The sequence below is a fragment of the Hakea prostrata genome, chromosome 2, assembly GCF_041222555.1.
Source record: "Hakea prostrata isolate BN-2017 chromosome 2, UWA_Hpros_2, whole genome shotgun sequence".
In the NCBI taxonomy this organism is placed as follows: Eukaryota; Viridiplantae; Streptophyta; class Magnoliopsida; order Proteales; family Proteaceae; genus Hakea; species Hakea prostrata.
In genome coordinates, this window is record NC_142601.1 from 56126862 (window position 1) to 56154165 (window position 27304).

The following is a 27304-nucleotide window of genomic DNA, read 5'->3' on the forward strand; positions in this document are numbered from 1 at the left end:
AAGTGACACATATATATTCCTTCCAATGCAACTGATAATACAACAGAATAAACATAGCTAGATTCTTCACCAAAACACACACAAATAGGTACTCGCATTTGTATCTTGCTCCCATTGTGACTAGGCATACCAAATGTACGACCATAGATAAGGGATGCCCAACCAAATCCTAGTCATGACTACCAATATAGTAATTATACACAGATAGAATTTGCTCAGCAACATTTGAATGATGAATAATGAATCCATTTAAACCAAAGAAAACAGATGTTTGATTACATAAACTGAATTGGATGGACACATACATCCATCACAAGCTACTTTCAATACTAGCTTCAGTGACACGCAAACAGTTTCTCACATAACTGGCTCAAGATCTTGGTTTTCTAGGCATTGGCAAGCTAATCCCAATGCAGTCAGAATCTGGGTTAAGTTCCCGTCAGATATTTTTCCAGCTGATCTAAGTTTCATCTCATTGAAGCCGTTCATCATTTCTTTTCCTGCTGTCTGAAATAAAGTAATTGGATTGCTATGATCATCCCATAAGTTGATTCTAAAATTGGTAATATCATGATGACAATAGAATGAGGAAAAGTGTAGTCAAATCTGAAACCACCCCCCTCCCCACAGGGTGTTGTTTATTTTACGAAATTAATGAACCTAGCACCACCCCCACCACATCAAACCTTCATGGGAAATTCCAATTTTATGAGACAAGCAGGGAGTCCCCTTAGGTTGTGATAGGGACTAATGAAGCACCCGTGAATTCTAAAAGCCGAAGCTGCCCCACACCTGATCTTGGTCGTGCCAGACTACACCTGTCTCAGCCCTACCCCTCTTGTTGCCATCCCTAGGTGATCTGCTAGGTCCTCGCATCCTTGTGCCAAGGCACCACATGCACAAGTAAGTAATTTGTTAGGTTGCTATTCTTATTTGATTAATTGAATACCTTAAGTTCCTTATAAACAGTTCCATACAGTTAAAAAACAATAATGATGATATAGGATAATCAATTAAGTGGTAGTGCTTACAGCCGCATCGACTGGAACGAGTTGACCAGCCAGAAGCTTGGTAAGGAGTGGGGTCATGACAATAGCACCGATTGTGGAACATCTACAAGAATAATACTAAATCACTCAAAGGTGAATAGCTTGTCATGAACTTTCAGGGGCCATGTATATAAGAGAAATTAATCCAAACAATAACTGTAACTAAATTGTATGTACAAAAGCACATTAACTTAAAAATAAAAAATAAAAAAATAAAAAAAAATAAAAAGATAAAACAGATCATTGTGCTTCATGCAACACACACAAATGTCAGAGGGATAGCTGTGCATGCCAAATTGTCTTGGGTTAACGGTCAATAGTAAGAGAAACAATTGGAGTATTTTTCATCAAGCATATTTTCTTTGAGGTGCATGAAGGTGCAGAAAATTGAGGCATACCAGGAGGGAAAGCATACATATTTAATTTTTAAACTCCATCCACAAGGAAGATGACAAACATTTAAACTGAGGGTAACTTTCAAGATTCCACTGCCTTGAATGATAATACAGTTATTGCTCTGTATATCTCTATATGATTGTATAGATGGCAGTCACGTCCATAGGTGTATTTAGAACTTGACACCTTTTAATTTCCCCGTCATATCCCCAAAAGTTCTTTAAGCTGAAAATGACTTATCATTATATCATTAACAAGTTTGTCATTGTCGTCCTGATTTTTTACATGTGCAATTACAACCATGGTGGGAGATCTCGCTCTCGAGAGAGATCTCGCCACTCAAGAAAAGTGAGATCTCGCCATCTCAGTCGAGATCTACAAAAAAATGGCAGTAGTCTTGGTGGCCCATCTCGGTGGGTTTTAGGGCTCTGGTTGGGCTGAAACTCGGTATTTAGTCTATTTAAGGCCCTTTGAACACATTAGTGGCCTTAGATTTGTGAGAAAATAACCCTAACTATGTCTCCTAAGTCGACCCAAGGTTAGAGACTTAGAGTCTTAGTCTCTTACAGTCTTAGAGAGTCAGAGAGACAGAGAGTACACAACCCATAAATATTGGGTTGGTGCAACCATCCACGACTCTATTAAGATACCCCTTTACAATTCCGTAAATCCCTAACCATCTCAGCCCCACAAGAATCTTGGAGTTTCATACAAGCAAGCCCCATATATTTAGGAATCACAATATTCCATTCCATCAACACATAAAAGCCCCTTGCTCATCTGAGATTGGAATTGATGTAGTCCTAGATCAATAGATGATCAACTACGAACCAGTTCTTCTGGGACCCTGTTCAGAACAAAGTCAAGTGGGTTCAAGAAAAGGTTTCTTGATATTTTAAGTTAGGGATGGGTAGGCTTAGAGGCCTGCTTGACCTTGCTCCAGGCCTCATCTGAGTAATGACTTGTTAGGCATTATTAGTTCCTAATTCAGGTTCAGCTCAAAGATACATTGCAGTCCTATCATGTGGGCGATTCTGCTTTTTGGTCTGATCCAAGAATCCCCAGCCCATAAAAAATTGATAATCAAACTTATCTAAAGATTGAATTTAACAATTTACGTCTAATAGCATTCAACAAAGAAACTGATTATCATTGTAGAATGTTAAAAGCAATTGTATTTGCCAAACACACTAAGGGTTTACTAGAATTCATCTACCAAAACAGAAAGCACATGAACAAAGTAAGCTCACGTTGTCATGAGAACTGAGAGTGCCACATTTCCCCTTGATATGTAGGTTGCAACATTTGATGCCTGACCTCCAGGGCAGCACGAGACTAAAATAAGACCAGTTGCAAGAGGAGGAGAGAGCTTCAGTGCCTGCAAATCAGAAAGTATACAGTGGCGGCAGAAACTTCAAAATTCTGAGAGACAAAAAAAGAAAAAGCAGAGACTATGATTTGAAATGTAGACATTGATTTTCATATCAATATTTACAATGCTGGTGTTGTTCCTGTGATATAGGAATATTTATAATATAATGGTACGGATACATAGCTTGCAATGGCAAGGTTCCAAGGTTCTAAGGTAGTGCCTTACAGTATTTGGATTCAACAGATCTCGCAGAAACAAACACACAGTTTTTGTTGGCAATCATTTTAATTACTCACCAGAACAACATTAGACGGAATTTTGAGTTTCCAGGAGATTTAACTTTCTAACGGGTTGAGGAATATCAAAAGGCAAACACTGAAGAAAAATAAATTAGGCTAACTTTAAATATGGGAAACCAAGTAAAATAAAAATAGACATGCTAACGCAGGAGAGAAGAAAAAAAATTTCAGGAAGCCCACTTAAGTTGGGCTGAAACTCCTGACTGCCCAATTAAGTGGGAAATATTTCAGATTGCCCACTTTATGCTTTTTGAAAATTACAAGTTACCCATAGTTACTTTTCTGTTAACTTTGAAAATGAAATGACCATTTTGCCCATGGGGTGAAGGGAAATATGTTTATTATTTTGTCAAACCTCAGTAAATTTTTTCAAATTTACAAACAAACTCCCTGGGTTCACTGAGTCGGACCGGTCGATAGAAGCGCCGAAATCTTCTCTGGCTTTAGTTTTAGCTTTTCTCCTTCTTCTGGTCTCACTGGTCTTACAATCTCCACTTGGAAATATGGATTCCATTATCGAGACTAGAGATGAAGATTATCTGACAAATTCTAGAAAAAAGAAATTAATAAAGGATGGCGTGTCAATTAAGTTTCGTCTCACTTGATCGATTGATCAAATTGGTTTCAAAGGCTTATACATTACATATTGAAACTAAATTGAATTGGAAAGTAGAAAGAGAACATGCAAAATCAAAATTAACTCAAGTAGTGTGAGAATTTGATCTTCTATACATTCTACAATAGCAGGAATCGCCAACTTGACGGTTTCAATCTCCAAAAACTCAATCAACTCTGGTTTCCCCACTGTCAGATCTCCGATGACATAGTACAGAAACATAGATGCCATAATTGTAAACCTTCCAGATCTTAATGTCTAATTTCAACTCGAGTTATAAAAGGGAATGGAGGAAGGTGAGAAGAAGAAGGAAACCCCCAATGGGTTTTGGAGGATTGAGAAAGCCGGTTATGGTGGTGGTTATGGTTGTCAGTTGGTTCACAAAGAGAGAATCACAAATGGGCATGCAAGAACAGAGAAAAATGGCTATGGCGTTTAGGGGTGAAGGCCCATGAAGGGTTGTTTTCTCCTACTTTTATCTTGCGGCCAAAATTCTGAAAAGCTGCAAGCAGCTACAACAACGGTTGGGTTTGCTCTTCTTCCTCACTGAGAATTTACTTCTGATTGGGGTTTCAAGAGGAGAAAGACAAAGAAGGGAGAGACAGAGAGAGAGATCGAGAAAGAAAATTCCCCTGAAGGCATGCCTTTACTCCCGTGAAGCAGTGACGGATTTCTGGTGGCCGGAGTCAAGGAGGAGGAGCTCTGCAGTGGTGAGAGACCTCGTGTGCAATGGGAGTTGCATAATGGACTGTCATGGGGAGTTGCAAAGGTAGAGAGAAGGGGAAGGGAAGTTACAGTAGGAAAAATAGGAAAAATGTGTAAGGTGACTCAAAGTGAACCCAGGGAGTTTGTTTGTAAATTTGAAAAAATTAAGTGAGGTTTGATAAAATAAAAAACTTATATTTCCCTTCACCCATGGGCAAATTGGTCATTCAATTTTCAAAGTCAACAGAAAAATAACTGTTGGTAACTTGTAATTTTTCAAAAAGCATAAAGTGGGCAATCTGAAATATTTCCCACTTAAGTGGTCAGTCAAGAGTTTCAGCCCAACTTAAGTGGGTGCCCTGAAAAAAACTCAAAGATTTGCCCATCACAACTGATAACCACCACTAAAGAGAGCAAACCTCATCTGAGAACATGATGCTCTAAGGCTAAAATTGAGAGTCTATCTGATCTAGTTTTCACTCAGTGGATTTGGTCCTTACAGGATGCATGCCAAAAGATATCAAACAGTCATTGTAGGCCTATGCATGCCAAAAGATATCAAGTCATGTAGGCCTATGCATGCCAAAAGATATCAAACAGGCATGTAGAGAATTATAGATGAAGAACCACAATTTTGGCATTCACAATCATGTTGAATTATTTCTTGAAGAAAATTGCCAATATAAACGCTAATGCAAGTATGAAACCACTTTAAGTATAAATGTGTTCAAATAACTATTCCACCTTTTTGGAGTTTTAAACAGATGTTTCCTTCTGCTTGCCAATGATACAGGGAAAGCAGAAAACAGTAAACAGTTGCATTTTAAACACATATATGCTTTTTCTTTTTACTAGGTGAATATGATATTTATTAGCAAACAGAAACAGGGCCCCAAAGGGGAAAAAAACATGAAAGGAAAAAAAAGCCAAAATACAACACACCCAAAATAAGAGCTAGTGGGAGAGATACCAAGGTGTTACAATATGCCGATTTCTGGGAGACCCAATAAATCTAAGAGGCACAGCAGACAATTTGCTTCTAATATCAAAGTGGTGCACACATTTTTTTATATGGAAAAAGTAGTCTTTTCTCATCCCCAACATCCCAAATCTCATCTCATTTTTGAACAGTACACGGCTGTCTTAGGTATTAAGTTTCTTATAAAAAAACTTTGGTCTGACCTTTTCTATTTACCATAACATTTGGAATTCTGCACCACTTAAAACCCATACCATCCATGTCCTTCAAAGTTCAAACTGCTGGATTCAGACCGGCTGCCTCACCTCATTCAAATAGGTGACTGCTAATTTTGGACTCAGAATAACATTTCCTCTTCAATCTCCATCTCACGAACTAATGCAGACCTGAGAAGAGTCTGCCATGGTGGATTTTCACAGAGGGAGAATTTGAAGAACAGGAAGAAAGCGGTGGGATTAAATCTAATGTACAGAAAATTTTCATAGATTCAAATATTCAATTCATATCTTCAAATGTGTGTCCAATAATGGGGATTAAATCTAATGTACAGAAAATCAAGTCTCCTAATATAAGACTTACTCCCTAACTAGGACTTTAGTTTAGAATAAGAAAACTAAAAGGTAGGAATCAAATATCCTACTCAGCTAATTTCTATTTTTGAAAACAAAATAAAACAAGGACCTCACCCCACTAACAATATATTTCCTAAAATTCTACAAGAACACAACTCAAACTAGACCTGGTTCATCTTTGTCTGGAAACCCAACTCTGTTTGGGTGTCCCAGGGCTGTCTTTCTGCATCAGAAACTCTGCTGGGTTTACTAGCCTTTCCACTACATCTCACAAAACCTGTTGGGTTTAGCCTTCCATCTCACCTCACTTTCCCTTCATTTATTCATCAATCCACCTATCCATCACTCGATTCCACCATTCCACCATTATAACCCGAGTTTTAATTTTCAGTCCACCTCCATATCTGGTCATCCAACCATCACATTAGTCTCAGATTTGCAAGCATAATGTCCCCCTACTTGGGACTACAGATGGTCCAATTTGGGAGTCAATCAGTTGGCTGGTCTATGGTCTGCACAAAGGAAGTAGTTTCTTTTTTGGTGCTGTCCCATCTCATCCAATCCAACTGTTGGAATCAAAGGATACTTGCTGCAGTTGTTAAACATTATACATGCTTCATCCTATACCATTCTGAGCACTGCTTTGGTTAAGACCTAATTTGTTTGTCTCCGTATTTGTTCTCAGTTTTGTGGGTTGTTTAGGGCCAGGCTGATCCCAATTTTAGCTTTACACTACCCTTCGTAGGTAACTGTTTCTACATGGCAGTTTACCTGGTAACCAAATTCTCTTGACAATCTTGTCCATATAATCACCTATTCTTGTATAAAACTCTGAACCAACATGACTTCTCCAAATGTTGTTATAAAACTCTAAAAATTATTAAGAGGGAAAAAAAGTGGGGCTGTTTGAACTAACTGCTGAAAAATGGACGACCTAATGCATGTACACCTTATGGTTGAGATAAGCCACTGAATTTAACAAATTGGTTTGTCCAAGGAATTCCCTATCGATCAATTGATCAAAATGCCAAATCATCTTCTCCACAAGGAAAAGATAGTGGACATGTAGGAAGGTTTCCTACAGTGGGCTCAGTAGGAATGCCTAACAAGCCCACTTATTTTATTTTCAATTTGGTAATAAATGAGAGAAAATGTGGCGTCATTGAAAATTAATTGACTGATTTATACATTTGAAAATAACTTGTGACAGATGAAAAGAAGGAAAGAGGAAGTAATTCTGGCACAGGAATCAAATGCGATCTCTGCAAGGAGAAGAGGAACTAAGAGAGTAAGAGCTGATATATGACTTCCTGAGTATCTGCACTTCGATAAAACCTAATTCATGTCGAGACAGACACAAATTATGAGATGTTTTTCTTTTGGGGGTGGGGGGAAGGGTAAAATATTACAAGATATTTGAAGACACAATATGTTGTCATTCTAACAAATGAAATATTCCTGTAAGAAATGGTGAATGAAAAACCAATATATTACCAGTTTGTTCTATCCTGATTATCGAAAATTATCATGATGAAATACTTAATATTAACGTCTCTGATATAAAATATATCCGTGCTGGTTACAGGGGGAACAAACCAGGCTCACAAAATATGATGGAACCGAAGGGTTTAACAACTTCTATAAGATTAGACATTGAAAGAAAAGAGAAAGCCATTGACTTATGTTTAGCATGTGCACAATGGGAACATATTTATTTATTCAGTAAAACTTTTTCGTCCCAAACAATATTTATTCATTTGCTTTTTTGAATAGAAATTACTGGAACTGATTGAGAAGAAGAAAAAAATACTTTTTAAGGAAAAGAACCCTGAGTTCATCCAAATTTTGAAAAGAAAAAAAAAATAGTCTGTGTGTAAATTAAATTAAGTGTGAGATTCATTATACAGAATATCCAAAGTTCACAAAATTTAGTGTCTGCATGTTCACATATTTCCAGCCATATAATAAATTAACAAAGGTATAAAGCTCCTAAGGAGATTATAGAAGTCAACAACGAAATTTCATTTTCACAATTTAGACTGTCTAACACATTGCAGGATCAGGGCAGAGACTTAAAGGAGGAAACGCCAAGCAGAACATGGAGCCATACCATTGCAATAAAGAAGCCTAACACCGGTTTGATTAAATACTGTGCAAGAAATCCTACTCCAACCTGCAAGCATAAGAATTAATAGTTCTTAACTAAATAAACCAAAGTCTGACTTTGGAGACCATTAATCAAAGATTAATTAGCTTAAATGCCAGGAAAATTCCCAACTAGTTAGGAAGTAGGAAGGCTACTTACAGTCCATGGATTCCTGAGACAACGTCTGAAATCTTCAAATGTCAATGTCAAACCCATGGAAAGCATGAGGAAGCCCAAGCCTACAGTGAAAAGGTCCGTTTGCAACCAAGTAACCTGCGGAAGGACAAAACCAGGTGATTCAGCAATCCAAAATGCAGGAACTGATTGGGTAGCATGCTCAAAATTTTGTTAACCATTCCAATTGAATATATTTTGATCAAATTCAAACCATATGCATATTTGCAGAGATTGATGAGTAATATTATTACCGCAGTTGGCTTATAGATGCCAATGACTGTGCCAATTATAACCTGCCAGAATAACACGCAAAGATTCAGTAAAATTAAGCCATAGAACAAGAAAAACCAATACAATGGAAAAATGTAGATGGGAAAAGAATATTTCTGAAAATGACTAGACAGGAATTAGCTTTGAAATGAATGTGCTTTCTTTTCCTGAAAATGACTAGACAGGAATTAGCTTTGAAATGAATGTGCAAAACATACCCACACTGGAAAAAGAGTTGTCAATGTTTCAATTATATTCTCATATGGGCTCATTTCACTTGCACTGCTACTTGGAACATTTCCAGATGCACTATCCACTGCTTTGCATTGAAACTGTTGGAAACTGGAGACACCAGAGTTATTTGGCAAATGTAAGATTACCAGTGACTCATAAGGGAATAATAAGGTAGAAGTCACAATTTCCAATTTCTGATAAACTAGTAGACCACAAAAAGCACATATAAAGTCAATCTAGCCTCCAACACTATTAAAGAACTTAGAAGATGAGGAGAACGCTTCAATAGCAACTTTTTTTCCCCTATAGAGAGTTCATTTGAATTGTACAAAACTTATCCATCAAAAGGTGAGGTAAGTATACAAGTAGCTTAATGCCTGAAACCAGAGAAGGAAGACAATTCAAAGACAACAATCCACTTTAAACAAAAAGAAAGGACCTTCCAACAATCTAAATCTAGTAAAGGCCCTCCGACAATCTTACTCTAGTAAATACACCACTCGCAAGGTCATTAGCTGAACTAGTAACCCAGGACAAGACTCCAATAGAAGATATTTCCAGCCTGGATGTGAAGATAATAGATGTCATAGCAACAAGGCAATGCGACGCTATTTAGGCCAGTTGAGGTGTGAGGCAACGAGTCGCCCACTGGTCAATGCGCTTGAAATGACATTTTTATTCTACATCCCCTACACTCTTGTTCATCATAAGTATATCATATCTCATATAATAATTAAAATGAATAATAATAAAACAAAATAATAAAAAAATATATTAAAAATAACAATAATAACATTAGGCTACCGTAAATCATCCAACAAACAAAAAAAACACATATGGTAATTAACTAGGTCCTAAATAAATTACAAGTATTTAAGTGCTACGTAAATTTTATTACAAATATTATATAATCATCAACTAATCAATTCATTATCAATAACCTAATAGGACTTTGCAAGTAACCAGAAGGTCACAAGAGCAATACTTTCTACTGGAGAAGAGAGAGGGGAGTCGGCCGATGGGAAGAAGATGAGTATTGAGAAGGGTTTTTAGGTTATCAATTTTGAGTGTTTTATGTATTGTGTGTGAAGTGAGGAAGAAGATAAAGTGGCTTCTTTTTTCTTTCTTTTCTTTTCTTTCTTTTCTTTTTTGTTGGGGGTGGGGGGGAAGTGAACCCATGTATCTGCTATACAATTTAGTTTTGGTACATCATTCAATTGATGTAGTTAGATATGCACCTAAATTAATAGCTTTTGATTTAGCATCTTTGTTTTAAATTAAAAAAATAAAAACTCAATAAAGCGGGCAAGGTGTCCGGGGCAATGCCTTGAGGGGTCAAGGCGACCGCCTTATGCACATTATATAAGGCGAAGGTCGCCTCAAACCCTTGAGGGCTGCACGGATACTTAGGAGATGCCAATGACAACTATGGAGAAGATAAACACAATTCTCATTGTTAGAGTAATTGAATTTGATGCATGCATCTCTTTCATCTTCTTTTCTTTTTTACTCCTGTATTTTCCATGTTCTCATTTATTGTTTTCCAGTTTTCATTTCCCATCTGTCTATTCTCCTATTTTTGTGCAGACCTCAGTTATCACTTATCACTACCTTCCTTCTCGAGTTTACCATTTCTACTTTCTACTACTTCCAGATCTAGGGGACATGTATCTCATTGTTGGCCCTCAAAGACTAAAATCAATGTCTCTTTGTTTTCCAAATTGATGATCCCTTGAGCAGAAAACCACCACTACATACCACTGAGCAGGGACGTAGCTTATCCCAATACCAGGAAAGTTTTCCATCACCTAAACTTATACTTGTCAGTTGTAACATACATAAGATAAGAATTGTACTACAAGTGATACTGTTCTTCTTCCTCTATAGATACTTTTTGACTCATTCCCTGAAGACACTAGTAGTAATATGTACAGCAAGGTATGGTACTATCTAGAACAGAGGATAGTTGTCAACGCATCATTTAGGTGGTGCCCTGTCATCCAGATGCCTTGGTTGACCTGGGCGGGTGCCCTGGTTGCTTTGCCCATCTTGCATGTTAATCTTCTCAATGCCTTGGTTCACCTTGCACCTTGACAACTATGTAGAGGAACAAATCTTAAGCAATTATTCATCTCAGAGAAAAAGGGGAAAAAAATCTTCACCAAGTCCCCGACAGGATGAAAGTGAATGCAGAGGACTCCATTTGTAACAGAATACTACTAGGCAACAACTAGACATTGCAAAATCCAAATGAATATAACAACTCAATAATTCAAGGCACTCCATATGAATATCACCCTGATGATGGAAAGGAGTCATGTCTTCCTTTCATGTCTTCAGCCACTGTCAAAAAGTAAATCAATCCCTGATTAGAACAGACCCCTAGGCTCCAATAGTTGTTGCACTCACTCACTGGGCCACATCCAGGAACTCTCAGGTCTTGCTCAATCAACAAAAGATTAGAATAAAAGAAAGCTAGAAGCAGTAGGTAAAAGCAAAACAGGAGGTAATGAATCACCTAAGATCTATACCCAGAATGCCAAAAATCTCGAGATTGCCCTTTGGAAATACTGGTCCAAGGAGGCCCAACTGATGCATTTTGCTAAGAAAGAAGAGACCTAAAACTAAGTGTTACTGGTGTCCAATATAGTGGATGGCACACAATGAGATATTGCTACACCGCAACATGTCAGTAAGGCTCCTACAAGCCCATACTTTTAGCACATACTGGTGATGCTTAGTGAATTTAAGCTGATGTTGGAGAAACCTCACTTGAGGTTGAGAAAACAGATAAAAATCTGATACAGAGCATCAAGAAAATTCACACCCCTGGAGACAAGAAAGTATGGGAAGCCTTTCTTCCAGAGAGACCTACTCAGGTAGTTCCCATGATACCATATGGACCGTGCTCTACTCTTTTCAATAAGAGATGCGATAGTAAACATTTGGAGGTCAATGGTCAAACCATGTGGAGACAAAATCAAGGAAATCCAAAAGGGATTTCGAATTTCATTCAATTTGTAAATTTATTTAATACAACACTCAATCAACATCCAACCATGGTGGGAGATCTCGCGAGATATCTCGCTTTTTCAAGTAGGCGAGACGAAATGGAGGTTGAGAGCAAAGAGTTGGGATATCATGCTCGAGATCTCGCCATATCTCGCCCTGAATCTGGCTGGAACTCTCAATTTTTGCCTTTTTTCGTAGATTTCAGCTGGATTTTTACTTGCAACTACTCTTAGCACATCTACAACATCGAAGGAAGATCAATCATATTCTACTTGTCTTATGAACTTATGATTAATGATTTATATAGAACTTCTAATGGTTGGATAATGTAATTATTCTATTCTTAAAAATTGAGATTGTGATACTTTTATGGATGGAATTTTGATAATATTTAGATTACTTGATGCATTTGATACACTTTCTTTTCATTTATGCGTCTTAAAGGTTCTATATTACATGGTGTAAAACTTTGCATTTCCTAATCTTACAACATTTTGGTTTCACACTCTGGGTAGACTTAGAAATCATACTTAGGGTTGTTTTTTGATAAATTCAAGGCCACCAATGTATTCAAAAGGCCTTACATATGCTAAATACCAAGTTTCAACTCAATTGAGACCCTAAAACCTACCGAGATGGGCCACCGAGTTGACGCCAAAAAACAGTATATCTCGACCGAGATCTCACTGAGATGGTCGAGATCTCGCTCGAGAGCGAGATCTTCCACCATGCATCCAACTGCATACAGTATCCTACTTCTTACACAGCTGTATTGACGTTGAGTGGACAAGTCGTCCAAATAAGTAAGATTGATAAAATTGCAAAGTTTTAGCACAGTAAAGATAAAATCCGCAGATGCATTTGTCTGACAGTAGAGTAATATTGTTGCCTTGGGTTTCCTGATATTTACCATCCAAATGGAATCCTCACCTAAGCTTATCAATTGCAACAGATAGAAAGCACTAAATAAGAACAAAATCCAAGTTACAAACGCATTATTTCTACTTCATTATCCTCCCAGTTAGATCGCACAATTTCTTATTAAACATTAAAATGAGAAATAAATCAACAGCTTTTTCAAAATCAAGAAAACCCACGTCTAAACTTACCGAGAACTTGGACAAATTGAAGAAGCCGAAGACGCGGCTACGATGGGCCTCTGCATACTGTCAAGGATGGCCAGATCTCTTCCATTGTATGAAACTGAATTAAAAACACGTAATCAGGTAGAAATCAAAGTGATCAGTCAAGATCAGATACCATAACAGTATCGTTCTTCAGCAGAAAGGCACGTACCAAGATGGGGTTGAATTCGTCCGACATTTGAGCAGGAGCCTGTTCTATGTAGGTTATCATATGTCCTCAATTTAGTATCTTTGTTGAAGAATCTGGATATGGAAGCCATACCCATTGAAGAAGCCATGATAAGATGCCGAAGAAGAAGCAGAAGCAGCAGAAATCATGAACAAGTTGCCCAATAAAGGAAACGCTCGAGAGTTGGGATTCGAGACAAGAAATCGACAGAGCAGGACAGAGGAGGGGACCGGAAGTGTGTGAGAAAGCTCCGCATATGTGTGGCAGCTTGCAGATATCTACGTGGATTCCTGGTAACCAGAGAGCCACACATTTGGTTCCAAACTTCGATTTCATCTCCATGAGTCCATGACTTTGACTACTATTTTAATTTTAGGACTTAGGAGTTAGGAGTAATAATATTACCGAATTTACGGTCTTGTCCTCATGAAAAGCGGGAAAATTCGGTGCGATCGGCGGGCTTAAATGCTGCAAGCAAATTAAATGTGCAGCAGTTGCTGTAAACGGTCAGGCTCCACCTTTCAAAATGCGAATTATGACGCTTTAATTTAGGGTTTCGCAACAAAAAAAAATTAGGGTTTCGCAAGAAAACCCAGTCCTTTTAACTCGAAATCCGACAAGTGGTTGCCGTTAGTTTCGGGCGTTTGGCCTTTGGGGTACAATTTCAAAATGACAGCAATACCCTTCTATTCTCCAACCCTCCTCTTATCGTAAATGTCTCACCCTCTGCTTCATCCACGGCTACGACTCCGGCTACAGCAACATCTTTTGCCCTTCAAATTTAATTTGTCTGCACCATGCTTAGATCTGGAAGTTAAAAAAACAGTAACTACAGAACTTCTTATCCGAAAATCGACGCCAGTGAGACCCAATTTGTGGGGTTTCAGGCATCTGAACGATGTCCACGGCCAGGGAAGGCATTTCTGGGGTTCCATGATTTTGGGTTTTTCTTCAATTCTGTTTCCGGTGAATATCGATGGAGGCATGATTGAAAGCTCGAGATATATTAGGTTCTGTTCGGAGAAGACGCTGAAAATGGGTTTCTGAACCAGGCCCAAGTCCAAGTCGAGCTTTTAAAAAAAAAAAAAAACGAAAAAACATTTTCACTAAATAATAAATAAAGAGTCTTCTAACCAAGGTGCGAAGTATGGCGAAGTTTGCCGGGTGAAACGGCGAGTTTTGCCAATAATTTGTCCAAAAATCTCAACATTTCGACCTCAAATCCTTATGTTTTTTTCCCACCACACAGAGACACCCATCCAAAGTTTAATACTTTAATTAGTCCTTCCTTGTTAGATCAAAACTTTTGTTCTATCTTGCAAGTCCAATGAAAGTATAGATCAGAGACTTCTGTTCTATCTCATGATTTTCTACAAATCGTACGAGAGATCTCTTTGTTGTACTACTCTTTCTCTCGCTCCCTCCATCTCTACAAATATTTGATTCGAAGAGAAGATGAGAGAAATTTCGAAAGAAATTAGGGTTTCGAAATTTGGGTTTTGCCACAAACTTCACAATAAATGAGGGCAAAGGGTCTTTCGCTGACGGGATGAGTATCGTGGGTCCAATGAATGTTTCCTTCTCTTATGCTCTTATGCCGCTGGTGTTGCTTATCTTAGGCTCTTATAAATGGGGTCTTAGGCTCTTATGCCGCTGGTGTTGCTTATCTTTTAGTCTTTCTCCAGATTTTTTTTTTTTTTTGTTAGACAATGATGTAGAGGGATAATACTGGTCTTCATCTCATATCTGCAACTACAAAAAGCCCTCATCTTCTGTCTCTATCCTTATATTTTCCTCTCCTTGTGTTGTTGTTATTGTAAAGAAACCTTAAGGTTCGAAATACAAAGGTTTGGTGCGCGATTTTCGCCAATATTCCGGCGATATTGGTTAATCTTGTTTTTTGAGGGTCTTTTGGTTGGCTACTCACTAAACTGGCGAAATATCGCCATGTTTCAAAGATATTTCGCTAAAATGTTGTTCCATTAATTGCAATGAATGGTTGTGATCTCTCCACATACAAGAATAGATCTAATGGTTGTGAAAGAAGAGTATTATTTTGCGATTTACACAATAAAACCCTGACATAATTACACGGTTTACACCCCATGAAAGAACCTCTCGAAGCACCGGAACCCTAAAGTTTCCTTGCAAAATCTCTGTATTTCATCTCCTAAATCAAATTTGATCAAATCGGTTATAAATGTTAAAATAGAAGGCAAATTACATATAGACCCCCCTTATCTTCTTTCTCCATCATTGTATTTTCCTCTCCTTATGTTGTCTGCTATTGTGAAGAAACCTTAAGGTTCGAATACAGAGGTTTGGTGCATGATTTTCACCGACATATCGCAATGTTGGCAATTTTCGCTGATATTCCGGCAGCATTGGTTAATCTTGTTTTTGGAGGGTCTTTGACTCTTTCGGTTGACTACTCATTGAACTGACGAAATAACGCTATGTTTCGAGATATTTTGCCTAAATGTTTTTCCATGCTTTTAACACGGCACCCACTATTATTGGGATTTTCATAGCCTGCAACTAATGGCTGTGATCTCACCATGTTACAAGATTAGATCTAATGGTTGTGAAATAAGAGTCTGGGTTGTTTATATAAATATGAATTATTCTCAATACATTCAAAGATTCATTATTTTGTGAATTTACAAAATAAAACCCTAATGTAATTATACGGTTTACACCCCATGAAAGAACCTCTCAAAGCTCAAGAACCCTAAATTTTCTTCGCAAAATCTCTCCATTTCATCTCCTAAATCGATTTTTGATCAAATTGACTGCTAATGGTAAAATAGAGGGCAAATTACAAATAGACCCCTAGATTTGCAATCAATTGCATTTGCTACCCTTAAATAGAAATCAATTACAAATAACCCCCTTATTGTTATTATTATCATTTAGCTTTACTAGTTAATCGTAAAGGGGTATTTGTAATTAATTTATTGTTAGAGGTAGTAGATATAATCAAGGTTTAAAGTATCGGTATCAAATATTGAATTGGTAAGGTGATTTTAAGAGACGTATTGTTCTATATCAAATATTGTATGGCTCTGACTAACGTATTTTAGTATAATTCAATGGAGAGACGTATTGGTTGGGTCAGCATCAGCTAGTGTCGTATGGTATCATGTGATACTTTAAACCTTGGATGTAATTAATTGTACATCAAGAGCCTCTGTATGTAAGAATTTTTTTTATATATATATAGGGGATGGGAGTATTACATATACCGTCCACAAAGTTAAAACCCATAACCTCTTGGCTAACCCTACATTAGAGCCTTGGGTTGTTCTACTTGTTTTTTTTCTCTTATTTCTAGAGTCTCAAATGGGGTTGCCCATACTCTAGCACAGGAGGCCAAGTTTGTTTCTGCTAAGACCTCTTGGCCAGTATCCTCTTCTTGGATTCGGGAGTTTTGTAACCGTGATTCAGTGTTAGCCTTTGTAAAAGTAGGGATGATGACAATTCTTTGTAAGTTTATTGATCCAATTGTTGGATGGACGACATTTGGACACACAAACTAGGACCATTGAATATCTAAAATTATGTTTTGAATCCAACACTCCAGTTTTTTGTGCGTCCAAATTCATCTATCGAGTGGTTGGACGGACTGGACGCACAAAAAGCTGGATGCAGAAGATCTGTGCGCAGAGAGGGAGAGGCCCTTCTGAATGCTGGAAGGTATGGTAGAGAGATGAAAAACAGTGATATCTTTTATTATCGTGTGCAAAGGATCCCAACTCGGGGAAGGGGGTGTTGGCTTGTACTGCACGCAGCTTCTGTACTACAATTTCTATGTTTCCTTTTCTATTCTTTACACGAAATATCCTGTACTACAAGCCGGTGGGTCACCATAAGAAAATGACTAAAGATACTTCCAAAACGATTGAGTGAAGTAACCAACAACTAACCTTTTCAGGGTACTTTCAACTGTTAACAAATCGAAAGAGTTGCTATACATTTCTTTTCAATGAATGTAACTGGTATGTCTTCATATACAGGATTAATTTATAGCTTCAATCACAGAGAGAAGCAATTAGATCTAATGGCTTTAGCAGTGAACCTGGTAATCGATGTGGACGGAGCAGTGGAAGGATGAGTGATTGCCTCGAATTTACGGTGAGCTGAAGGTCTGGGCAGGTTCTCAGGGACGATAGTCTCCAATGAATTCATCTTCCATGGTGGGCAAATTCTCTTGTCGCTCCATCTCTGATCTTTGCTGTTATTTATCAAATTTAACTCCTCAGCAGCAAAGGCACAACAAGAATGATAATTGTCAGTCACCAATGGTACCATCTCAAAGCCAATGATCATGCAAGCGACACCCACAAAAACTTGGTTTCTCCATGACCCACTTTCCTCTTTCACTTGCCTTTTCCTACAGAAGCTTTTATGCAGGAAAAGATATTATTGCTACTGTAGGTCTTTCTAATAATACAATAGATACATGAGAAGAAAATTTGATTTGAGTTCTATTTTCTGCTTACCTTGGAATTCGATTGATTTTCAAAGGTGGAACAGAAGGAGGAGGAGGAGAAGAGACGTTGAGGGAGCAATTGATTAGAACAGCCATCACTTCCTTCTCTTCCTTGCTTCTTCTTCCTCTGTTTATCTCCTTAACCAAGAAAGGATTTAAATAGTTTCATTTAGATTCCTGAAAAAGAGGGGAAGGGTTGGCCCATTTGACACGTGGCCTGCCATAGGCATTTTCATGCATATATGGGCCAAGACAACGGTCAAGGATTATTGCTCAATCAAGGGCAGGTAATTTAGTTTGGCAAATTGCAACAGTGACCTTGTGTAATTTTGTGGACACGTAGCATGGAAGACCCTATCATCCTCCAATCAGTGATGCTTGTTGCCTATTGCTTGCCGTCTGAGAACACTATTCATCGAAAACCCATGAAATAGTGATGTCTAAATCCTACCCTCTTCTCCAGCAATCACGGAACCCACTGTATATTGTGGACTAATAGAGTTTCTCTTGACCCACTGTGAAGAAAGAATCTCTTCATCCATGTATATGATTCTCTTGTCAGATTGGAGAAGGGTATTTCTGACTTCAAACAATTTAGCACATTCAGAAATTGTATCAGCTTCCCCAAAGTTCAATCATAGCATAAAATCTTCTATGATGAAGAAAAACTTCTTTTCTTCTCTCCTTCCACCCACAAACTCCAAAGTCAAACCCAAATTATTCCTTTTTGGGTAAGAAAATCCAAAATGAACTGCTTGAGTTGCAGGGTTTTATGCATCAGTAGCAGTGTTTGGTATTGATACATGATACCCTGTTCTATAAACTTCAAGTGGAAAAAGTTAGCTCAATGCTCACCCAGGTTTAAGAGCCAACTATTGGTAGCCAACGAGAGTTCTAGTTGAAGCAAATAGGAGGCCTGTCTTGCATCACACAAATTCTTAAGCTTTCTACATGAATAGATGTACACTCATATGCTGAAAAAAGTATGTTGTTTGTATTCAAATATACAACCAATAATCTCTTTGAAAACCTGAGCTCATTCATAATCAGCTCCAAATAAATGTCACTCCGCTTGAGACAAAAATGCTGCGGTATTATTTCTAATAGTAGTGTTGTCTTAGCCAGCAGGCTACAATTCTTCTTCCTACATTTAGTACTTCCTCTATTGTGTTACATTTTGAAAGGAAAGAATGCCATACAGATGGGAGGATTAATCTTGACCAGCGCTAGGATGGCTGAAGGGAGAATCCATAACCCATCTCCACATATCAAACCTGATGCAACTGCTGGAACCATCATACTAGCCTTCTTATTGTCAAGCTTATGCCACACATACACAATCAAGCTCCCAATGGACATATCAATGGCAAAGGAGGCTCCAATGAGAAAGGGTACTGCCATGGCCATTGGTAATGGCACCAATTTCCCAATCTTGGGTGGAGAAAGGTCTCTTACTAAGTTTGTTGCTACTGCAAAGGCAAAGAAGCCATAACACAGCTGCAAGCAATGTCGGGGCAGAGCAGAGAAGCCTTGGACACCAAGAATTGCCATGTTTCTATAGATTATAGCATATGGGGCTTTGAACTCTCCATTCGGGTCGCCAATGTCGAAGGTCTTATAGTAGAGAAAGAATGAAAGAGGACCTACAATGCAGCCTACGGCTGTTCCAATTACCTGACTCACTATCATTGAGCGAGGAGATGTGAGAGTGAGATGTCCAGTTTTGAAATCTTGCATTAAGTCAGCAGAGCTATGGACCACAGCTTTGATCAAACCACAGCCAACAAGTGCAGCAATGACGCCAGAGTCTTTCCCTACAAGGGCAGCAATAATAAAGAGTGCCACTTTCCCGTAATTGTAAGCCATGTTCATGTCTGTTAAACCAGTGCCATAAGCATTGCAGAAGCACAAAGATGGAGCAATAATGTAGGCCACTATGACAAAGTACCATTTCAGCTGGGGAAACATCATTGGGATTACAATGATGGAAACAATAGAGAAGAGGACATATCCTACTCCTGCAACCCATAGTGGAATACTCTCTCTCATGAAGAATTCATTTTTCCGAAGTTCATCTAAGCGTTGTTGATCCTTGTGCTCTGCAATTGAAAATCAATAAAGGAAATCCTAATAAAGTTAAACAAGTTTTTGTATGTTATGAGTAATTATCTAGCTACTATAATTTCAGCTTTCATGGCTATAACTGGCAGGATCAATTTTTTTCTTCCAAAAGCCTAATTTGTAATGAGAAGGCCTCACATGAGCTAATTTCTAGTTAGTTTTGTAATGGAAAGCTTCACTTTGAGCGAATAGCTGAAGCATATATAGCTAAGACACAGTTTTAAAGTTTGAATCCCAGGTACCCACACATTCTCCTCAGGCTGAGAGGCATTGAAAACATAAATTTAGAAGAAATTGGGGCTAAATGCGGTCCATCCAAAGTATTCTACTAGGGTCTATATTACCTGAGTTGAGATCCTTCTTATTCAAACCCACACGAATGCTTCTAGCGATGGTATACATTATCTTGAGAAAGTTGTAGAGCCCATCTCCTAATATGAGAGCAATTGCAAAGAAAACCTATTCACAAGTCACAACAGACATGATGGGATGAGAAGGAAAAGCTTCAGTTCAGTTGTCACTTAATTGCATAAGAAAGTACAACTGCTGAACATAAAAATATTCTAAAAGACTCTGGTTCACTAACCTTGTAGCCATTGAGACTCTTCATACTAGTTTCAGGTATACTCTCCGGATACCAATCTCCTTTGAGTTTACTTATCAATGGCCACATTATGCCCCATGAAATCACAGAACCCAGAAGCAAAGAGAAATTCACAATATGGGAACAAATCATTCCTGCTCCAACATAAGTCATGTCAAAATCAAAGAAGAACCTGCAAAGTTCAAATTATATGAGATTAATCAGCAAACAAATTCGCAAATGAGAATTACTATTAAGTTAAAAGGAAGATGAACAATCCGCACGTTTGCTTCCAAGCTTGCAACCCAAAAGTGGGGAACTGAGAAAATCCACATTTTTGCTCCCCTCCTCCAGAGTAAAACCATTGAAAGAAACCCCATATGAAACTGACTGAAAAGAACTTCAAGAACCCACGAACTTGTTTCCTAGGAGAAGATTCAAAAATGAAAACTTGTCAGGTTTAAATAATGTATGGATTTTAGTTCTAAGAGACGATTGGAATAAAGACTTACTTGGCAATCTTATCACCCTTAGGAGTATGGAAACCATTAATGAGAACTGCAGTTGCAGTGCCGCTCGGATAAGCTAATTTGTAGTCAATTATCATGACCTGCAATAATAATAAAAATAAAGTGTAAAAATTGATAATCAAATTTTAAAAATGTAAATGAAATGTTAAAAGAATCTCAAATACTTGTGCATATCATCGATGAATGAATATCTCAAATGAATATGGTATGTGGGTTAAAAGTAGAATCTGAAGTCAAAGAAATTTATAAGAATGTTATTAATCTTTATTATTGCATAATAAAATTAGTGGAATGTTTATTATTTTTTCTACCTTCGATTCATGCTTTCGTCCACCAAACATATTCGTATGACATTAAAAGTTTACCATTGAGATAGATGATCCTCTCTATTAAGGACTGAACCTATTCTCCCATGCATTTCTTATTATGACAACTATATAATTCAGGGCATTTCAATTAGTGTTGGCAAGCATTAAAGTTTTCATAACCATAATAATATTATGCAGTAAAACACTAAGGTGGTCCCTGGGTTCAACTGTAATAGCACTCCTCCCCCGCTGCCCTTCTCAAAATCGACCTCCATAAGGCTTTTGACTCCTTGAGGTGGGACTTCTTCCGCAATATTCTTTCCCTTATGTCGTCCCCCTCCCCCCTTCATTCACTGGATCTAATCTTGCATCTCCTCTGCATCCTTCTCCATTCTCATCAACAGCTCCGTAGTCGGCTTCTTTAGTTCTAAGTTGGGCATCCACCAAGGCTGTCTCCTGTCTCCTGTCCTCCTTCCACTTCTCCCTTGACCTTGAGGTCCTGTCCCACAACCTCCAGGTTAAAATCGACAAGCAACTCATTTCCTCCCTTCCCAAGTGAAGGAACTCCAACATTACTACTCACCTAGAGTTCATCGATAATCTCATGATCTTCTAGACATCTAACTCCTCTTCCATTTCCTCCATCATGTATTCTTTCGACTATTTGAATCTCTTTCCAAGCCTTAGGGTCAATCTTCAAAAGACCAGGCTTTTCCTCTCTAGTCTTTGAACCTACCTCTAACTCTCTTCTCCTCTTTACTGGTTTCTCCAAATGTTGCTTCCTTGCCAAGTATCTCAGTCTTTCCCTATTCCTGCCCCTCTTTGTGGCCATCATTGTACCTTGATGCTTGACCTCATTAAGAAGCACCTCCAGCTCTGGAAAGGCGAGCTCCTCCCCATGCTGGTTACCTTGTCTTAATTAAGTTTGTCATCCAATATTCTTATATTTACTGGTGTAGCATCTTTGTTCTTCCATAAATCACTATCTCCTCCATTAAACCCCTCTTTCACAATTTCCTCTGGAAGGGCAAAGAACCACTTGACTTCTCCACCCAATCAGCTAAAAGGACGTCTGCAAATCCAACTTAGAGATCATAACATTGTGGGTCTTCTCAAACTTATATGGAAAAATCGTCTCAAAGGAAAATTCCATTTAGGCGAATTGGAACTCGCCTCCTTGCCGATTATTCGTCCACATGGCCTCCAATCCCCCGTCGGGAAACCTGCGGCCTCTGCCTCACGACCTCCCTCCTACCGCGGGCCTCCCCTCCCGGGCATGACCCTTGGCACCCGTTGGAATCCTCTCCCATGTGGTGGTGCCCGAGCCCTCTAATCCTCTGGCATTCCTAAAGATGCCTCACTCGCTCTTCATCGCCTCAAGCTCCTAGTCTCCCCCTTCCAACTATATCCTAGCCCTGAAGCAAATTCAATCCAACCTTTCTCCCCTCCCACTTCGCCAACTTGCCACCCTAGTAAAGATAGAGTCATTTGGCTTTCCTCTAACAACAGGCTCTTCTCAACTGCTTTTGCTTGGAACCACATTCGCTCCCCCTCTAATCTTGACCCCTATGACAATCGTGTTTGATTCAGTGGCCATATCCATAGGCAAGCCTTCACTACTTGGAGAATCTTCTTCAACTGCTTCCCTATCCAATCCTTTATTTTATACTGACATATCTAGGTCTCCCCTCAATGCATTATTTGCCCCTTACCACTTAAAGACCTGCCCCCCTACTTGTCTTTTTTGAGCCCATTTGGTGCATTACCCTAGCTTTTATTTGGCACTGGTGCAAATGACCAAGACCTTTGGACCTTGAAGCTTGTTGACTCCTATCTTCGTTCAAAAGTACTTCCATCACAAATGCAATTAGGAAATTGTTTTTAGCTTCTACATGTCCCACGTCTGGCATGAAAGGAACCTTTTCTCTAAGATTTTTGTTCTCCCTCACAAGCCCCTTGTAGACATCCTAAAGGGGTCCAAGTGAAAATTACTTAACATGATATTATACATGTTTTGTAAAGTGTCGATGTCGCTTTATTTAGTTATTTATGTAGTTTGGAATAAGTGAATTTTTCTATATTGGGGATGTATACCATCAAGTAGAATTGGACCCACCGCCTCTTCACTAATAGGTGTTGGTATTACCAACCGAGCAATCCTACAATGGTTGTCAGTGTCTTTTTATCCATGTTAGGTGCTAGGTTCTAGTTCCACAAGTAACCTATGAGGTTAGTATGATAGTATGTCTATTAAATGCAAAAGCTATGACTACTAAAGAAGTTGAATTTAGAGCCTCGTTGGCAGATAGTTTCATTTGCTAAGAATATGAAGCTATTATTGTCAAAATTTCATATCATAACACCAAGGGAATAAAATTAGGCTTTAAAGATATTTCCAAATAACAAGAAAGATGGTAGGTAATAGGTATTCTTGTTCGTTCCTTTTTTTTTTTTTCTTTTTTTGGTGATACTCTTATTCATACCTACCTCATATGATTGTTACCTTTACCGATTAAATACATTTTTCATAGTAATGTTAGATTAAGTGCACAAGAAACCATCAATAAAGTAGTTCGGATTGTTCCCATGATTAGATTACTTCGGATCAAATAATATGCCACAAGTAGGACTATGTTACCTCATATGACTATTATATATTTACCTTTGAAGGAAAAAAATTTGTTTTGCCTTGATTTGAATTTTACTAAAATAATAAAATTGAAATTGAATGAACCAATCAAACAAACATAGTCAATTGCTCTTTTTTTAGATACACAAAACCACAACGAAATTAATTGAATAAAAGAAAACAAACAATAAAAACCTACTTTTATGTGGGTATAGTTTAGACTTAAGGGCTTAACCCTTCAAGATATCAGTATCACATCATTCATATCAACTAACTGATACATATAGATATACATATATTAGCAATATTGAAACTATGCCGGTATTGTAGCCATAGACAAGGGGTAATAAAGTCAAACTTTTATTTTTTTGAAAAATTTAAAAATAAATTTATTCAATACCAGTGATACCCACCAATATTAAATCTGCTAGTGTATCATATTTTTTTTAATCAATTATATTTATACCCATGTGGAGTGCTAGGTCCAAAAATCAACCCACCCAACCAAACCGGGTTCAACTTCAGTGCTGTTCATTTATTACGTATCATTGTGCTGTCAACGGTTGAGATCAAATCTCTACCAAGATTTTGATCTCGACTATTCATTTTGATTTTCCGTACCTGTAAAATGGATATCAACGGCAGAAGAGGCTGCGCATTAAAAAAATGATCCTGACCGATCCGGCGGATCTCGCGCGACTTTCTGCTTCATTTTATTATGTTGTAGAACCTCAAGAAATAAAAAAATGTTTGTGGAAGAGAATCATTGCAAAAAAGGAAAAAAAAACCACCGCCTTGTGCAACGTGCAACCACTCTGGACTCTGGGTTGGCTGAGCAGCGCACATCACCATTCACATGGATGATTGAAAGAAAAAATAATAGCAGCAGAGAATCTTTTTTGTTTGGTACGAAGTTGCAGAGATGATGGCAACAGAAAAAATTGAAGCTAGCAAACTTTACCTTTCTGAGAGGAACTAAGGCCAAGAGACCCACAAAGGCAGAAACGAAAAGATAACCAGTCATCCATCCAACTGCAGGTTCTTTGTAGCTTTTCTGAGTGTTGCCTTCTGTATTGACTCCAGCAAGCTCGTATGTTTTCTTGTTCATTCCCAACAGGTATGAACCAAACCCACCTGCGAAACAGAGTTTGTTTCAGAGATCGATATCTTCAATCACTGAAGAAGAAGAAGAAGAAGAATGAATGAATGAATAAAGTAATGAAGCTTAAGAAATTAATTGACCTGACATAGCAATGGTATAACATGCAACTGCACAAGTCTGGATAACGGTGTTCTCTTGGCGTGTGAAGGGAGCGGAGACATACCCAGCCTTGTGAAGCAGCTTCGTCCATCCCTTGACAGAAACGAAGGCAAGAAGAGCTGCAGAAACGTTCAGGTTTGGAACTAAGCCTGTGGTAAGGTTGAGCTTCATTATTATAACGCTGTAGAGTGACCCTATCATCAAGCTTGCAATTATACCACGTGCTGTTATCTGCTTGTTCCATGGTGGAAGTCTCTTCCACTCTTCTTCTTCTTCTTGTCGTTCTTCTTCCTCTCTTGCTCTTGCTTCCTCCAGCTGCTGCTCCTCAGTTAAATCCCCTCTCTCTATCTCTTTCTTCTCTTCTGATTCTTCCATCCTCATATTAAACCTGTTATCTGAATCCAAAACCCATTAAGGAAAACATTGAAGGGGGATCATTCTGGGCAGAAAATAAGAATTAATCTAGATTCTTACCTGGTGAGATGGTATATAGTTTCTTCTTTGGGTCTTTTACACAAGCACTTCCTAGCTACTCCATTCACTGTCAATCTACTCCTTTGGTTTCACTTCATCAATCAGAAACTCTATAAACTATCTACACGTTTGACGACGGCTATATATTCTGATAAGTGCTGATCAAAGCAGATAAAGGCAGCCGAGAAAGTAGAATTTAGAACCATATAAATAAAAATCTGAACATGTTACTCAAGTGAGAAGTGGGATCAGTTCCATTACTTTAAGGGTAGGAGGGGCCTCTCTGAATTAGGTCCCTTGAGTAGTTATCCCTATGGAATTGAGTCCACTATGGTGGGGTTCCATGCTTACCAGTAAAGAAAATGGTGGGTTTCCATCAATTGATGGAACCGTTCGGTCCTCTTGTGTGGTGAAGAATGATTGAATGTTAACGACCGCTTAGACTCAGAGCTGACGGAGGGAGATGAGATGAGAGGAGAGGAGAAAGGTATCTTTTTTTTCTTTTTTGGCGTTTGTCCATTAAATGGACATGTTTGAGCACTACTTTGGGATCTTTTACCAACCAAGGAAAAAGAAAGGCACTAGTTTTGGATCCATTAGACGACTTAAGGTGCCTAAACGTTGACTTTTCCTGGAGTTCCACAAACAAGAAAAGACTTCACTTGGGATTGGGTCCCAGTCTCTTCCCGGAAGATAAGACCTTGGAAAAATGTGAGGTGTGCATTAGGGGGGAGCACTGTAGAAGGTGGTGAGACACTTTGAGAATCCTTTTAACTAAAAAAAACTCAAAAAGAGGGTGAGTTGAGTTGAGAGAATCCTCCTCCAGTGTCTGCCATCTAAACTCTGAAGCTTTTTGACCACAAGCCACTAAATGTGGACGTGGCGTATCTAAATCGCACCTATCGGAGGTTGCCACATGGAGAATGTCAAAGGATAATTTTCGGGCACACGAAATTACTAACTTAAAAAGAGTCAGGAGGATGATTCCACAACACGCATTGTTTGAGGGCACAACTTTTTAAGGTTAAATGACTTTAGTGAATAGGTTACAATTTCAGTTCTTCCTAATGATATATAAAATAGTTATAATCTTATATATATAATAAATAATAATAATAAGATGTTTCCCTTGGAGACTGCTATTATCTCTTAAATGGCTCTCTTTGATTTTATTGGTATAAATTTCACTCATAATTGTGTTTTATTCTTATTGGACAGAAATAAAACATACAATCATGTTCAATCTCAATGAATGTAACTATGACTGTCTATGCCCCACCCCCTCCCCACCCCACCCCACCCAACCCAACCCAATTCAACCCACCTTCATTTTGACTTTGCTCTTAGTGGTTAATTATGCTCTTATTCATAGCCAAACAATGACAAGATGTGAGGTGATAAGTGAATAATGAATTTTGACTCACTACCCTTTGGCGGCCTGAAGGGAAAAAGATCCTCACGACCCAAAGGATTGGAATCACATCAATGTGACAACGAATTTCCCATTTAAACCTATTCTATGTGTGGTGTGAAATTTTCTCCTCTTTTGTTGAGTAATAGATTTAGATTCAAGAATTAGGAGATTAGGCAGAAAGACTAAGTAGAAGCAAATTACTTTGAAAACATCTACCAGAAAAAAAAAAGGAAGTTTTGGAACATGCATATTGTACAATAAATTTTGCCTAATCTTTAATTTTGGCACACATCTTAAGGAGATAAGGATCCAACGGTAGAGCTTAATACCTTAGGGGGTAGACCTTCGAGG

At 38.3% G+C, this 27304-nt stretch overlaps 2 protein-coding genes across 3 annotated transcripts in view; both read right to left on the reverse strand.

Annotated features, from left to right (window-relative positions):
• The window catches only part of LOC149025048 (sodium/pyruvate cotransporter BASS2, chloroplastic-like), a 37250-nt gene extending 23799 nt beyond the window's left edge, over positions 1-13451 (reverse strand). The window contains exons 1-8 of the mRNA XM_089145244.1: positions 13124-13451; positions 12937-13030; positions 8800-8923; positions 8563-8604; positions 8294-8407; positions 8099-8161; positions 2696-2823; positions 1032-1113 (exon numbers count right to left, since the gene is read on the reverse strand). Of these exons, the coding sequence (XP_089001370.1) occupies positions 1032-1113; positions 2696-2823; positions 8099-8161; positions 8294-8407; positions 8563-8604; positions 8800-8923; positions 12937-13030; positions 13124-13250 (774 nt within the window). The 5' untranslated portion in view covers positions 13251-13451. The remainder of the gene's footprint in view (positions 1-1031; positions 1114-2695; positions 2824-8098; positions 8162-8293; positions 8408-8562; positions 8605-8799; positions 8924-12936; positions 13031-13123) is intronic.
• Positions 13452-17757: 4306 nt separating this feature from the next.
• Positions 17758-25825, reverse strand: LOC149025049 (metal-nicotianamine transporter YSL2-like). 2 transcript variants are annotated; one of them, XM_089145245.1, is made up of 9 exons: positions 25801-25825; positions 25540-25697; positions 25047-25460; positions 24766-24938; positions 20850-20947; positions 20622-20762; positions 20341-20530; positions 20099-20213; positions 17759-19732 (listed from the first exon to the last, which is right to left on the reverse strand). In XM_089145245.1, exons 3-9 carry the CDS (start codon positions 25444-25446, stop codon positions 18804-18806), a joined length of 2046 nt encoding a protein of 681 aa, XP_089001371.1. In that variant the 5' UTR covers positions 25447-25460; positions 25540-25697; positions 25801-25825; the 3' UTR covers positions 17759-18803. The 2 variants fall into 2 exon arrangements, with proteins under 2 accessions (XP_089001372.1, XP_089001371.1); XM_089145246.1 differs by lacking the exon at positions 25801-25825 and having other exon boundaries at positions 17758-19732; positions 25047-25453; positions 25540-25783.
• Positions 25826-27304: the final 1479 nt, after the last annotated feature.

Coding starts and splice junctions, on each gene's coding strand:
- LOC149025049 (XM_089145246.1), bottom strand. CDS start 25,446: ATGAGGATGGAAGAATCAGAAGAGAAGAAAGAGATAGAGAGAGGGGAT. Junction 20,948..24,765: donor CCTTAGTTCCTCTCAGAAAG/GTAAAGTTTGCT, acceptor TTATTATTGCAG/GTCATGATAATTGACTACAA. Junction 19,733..20,098: donor TAAGAAGGATCTCAACTCAG/GTAATATAGACC, acceptor TTTCAATTGCAG/AGCACAAGGATCAACAACGC.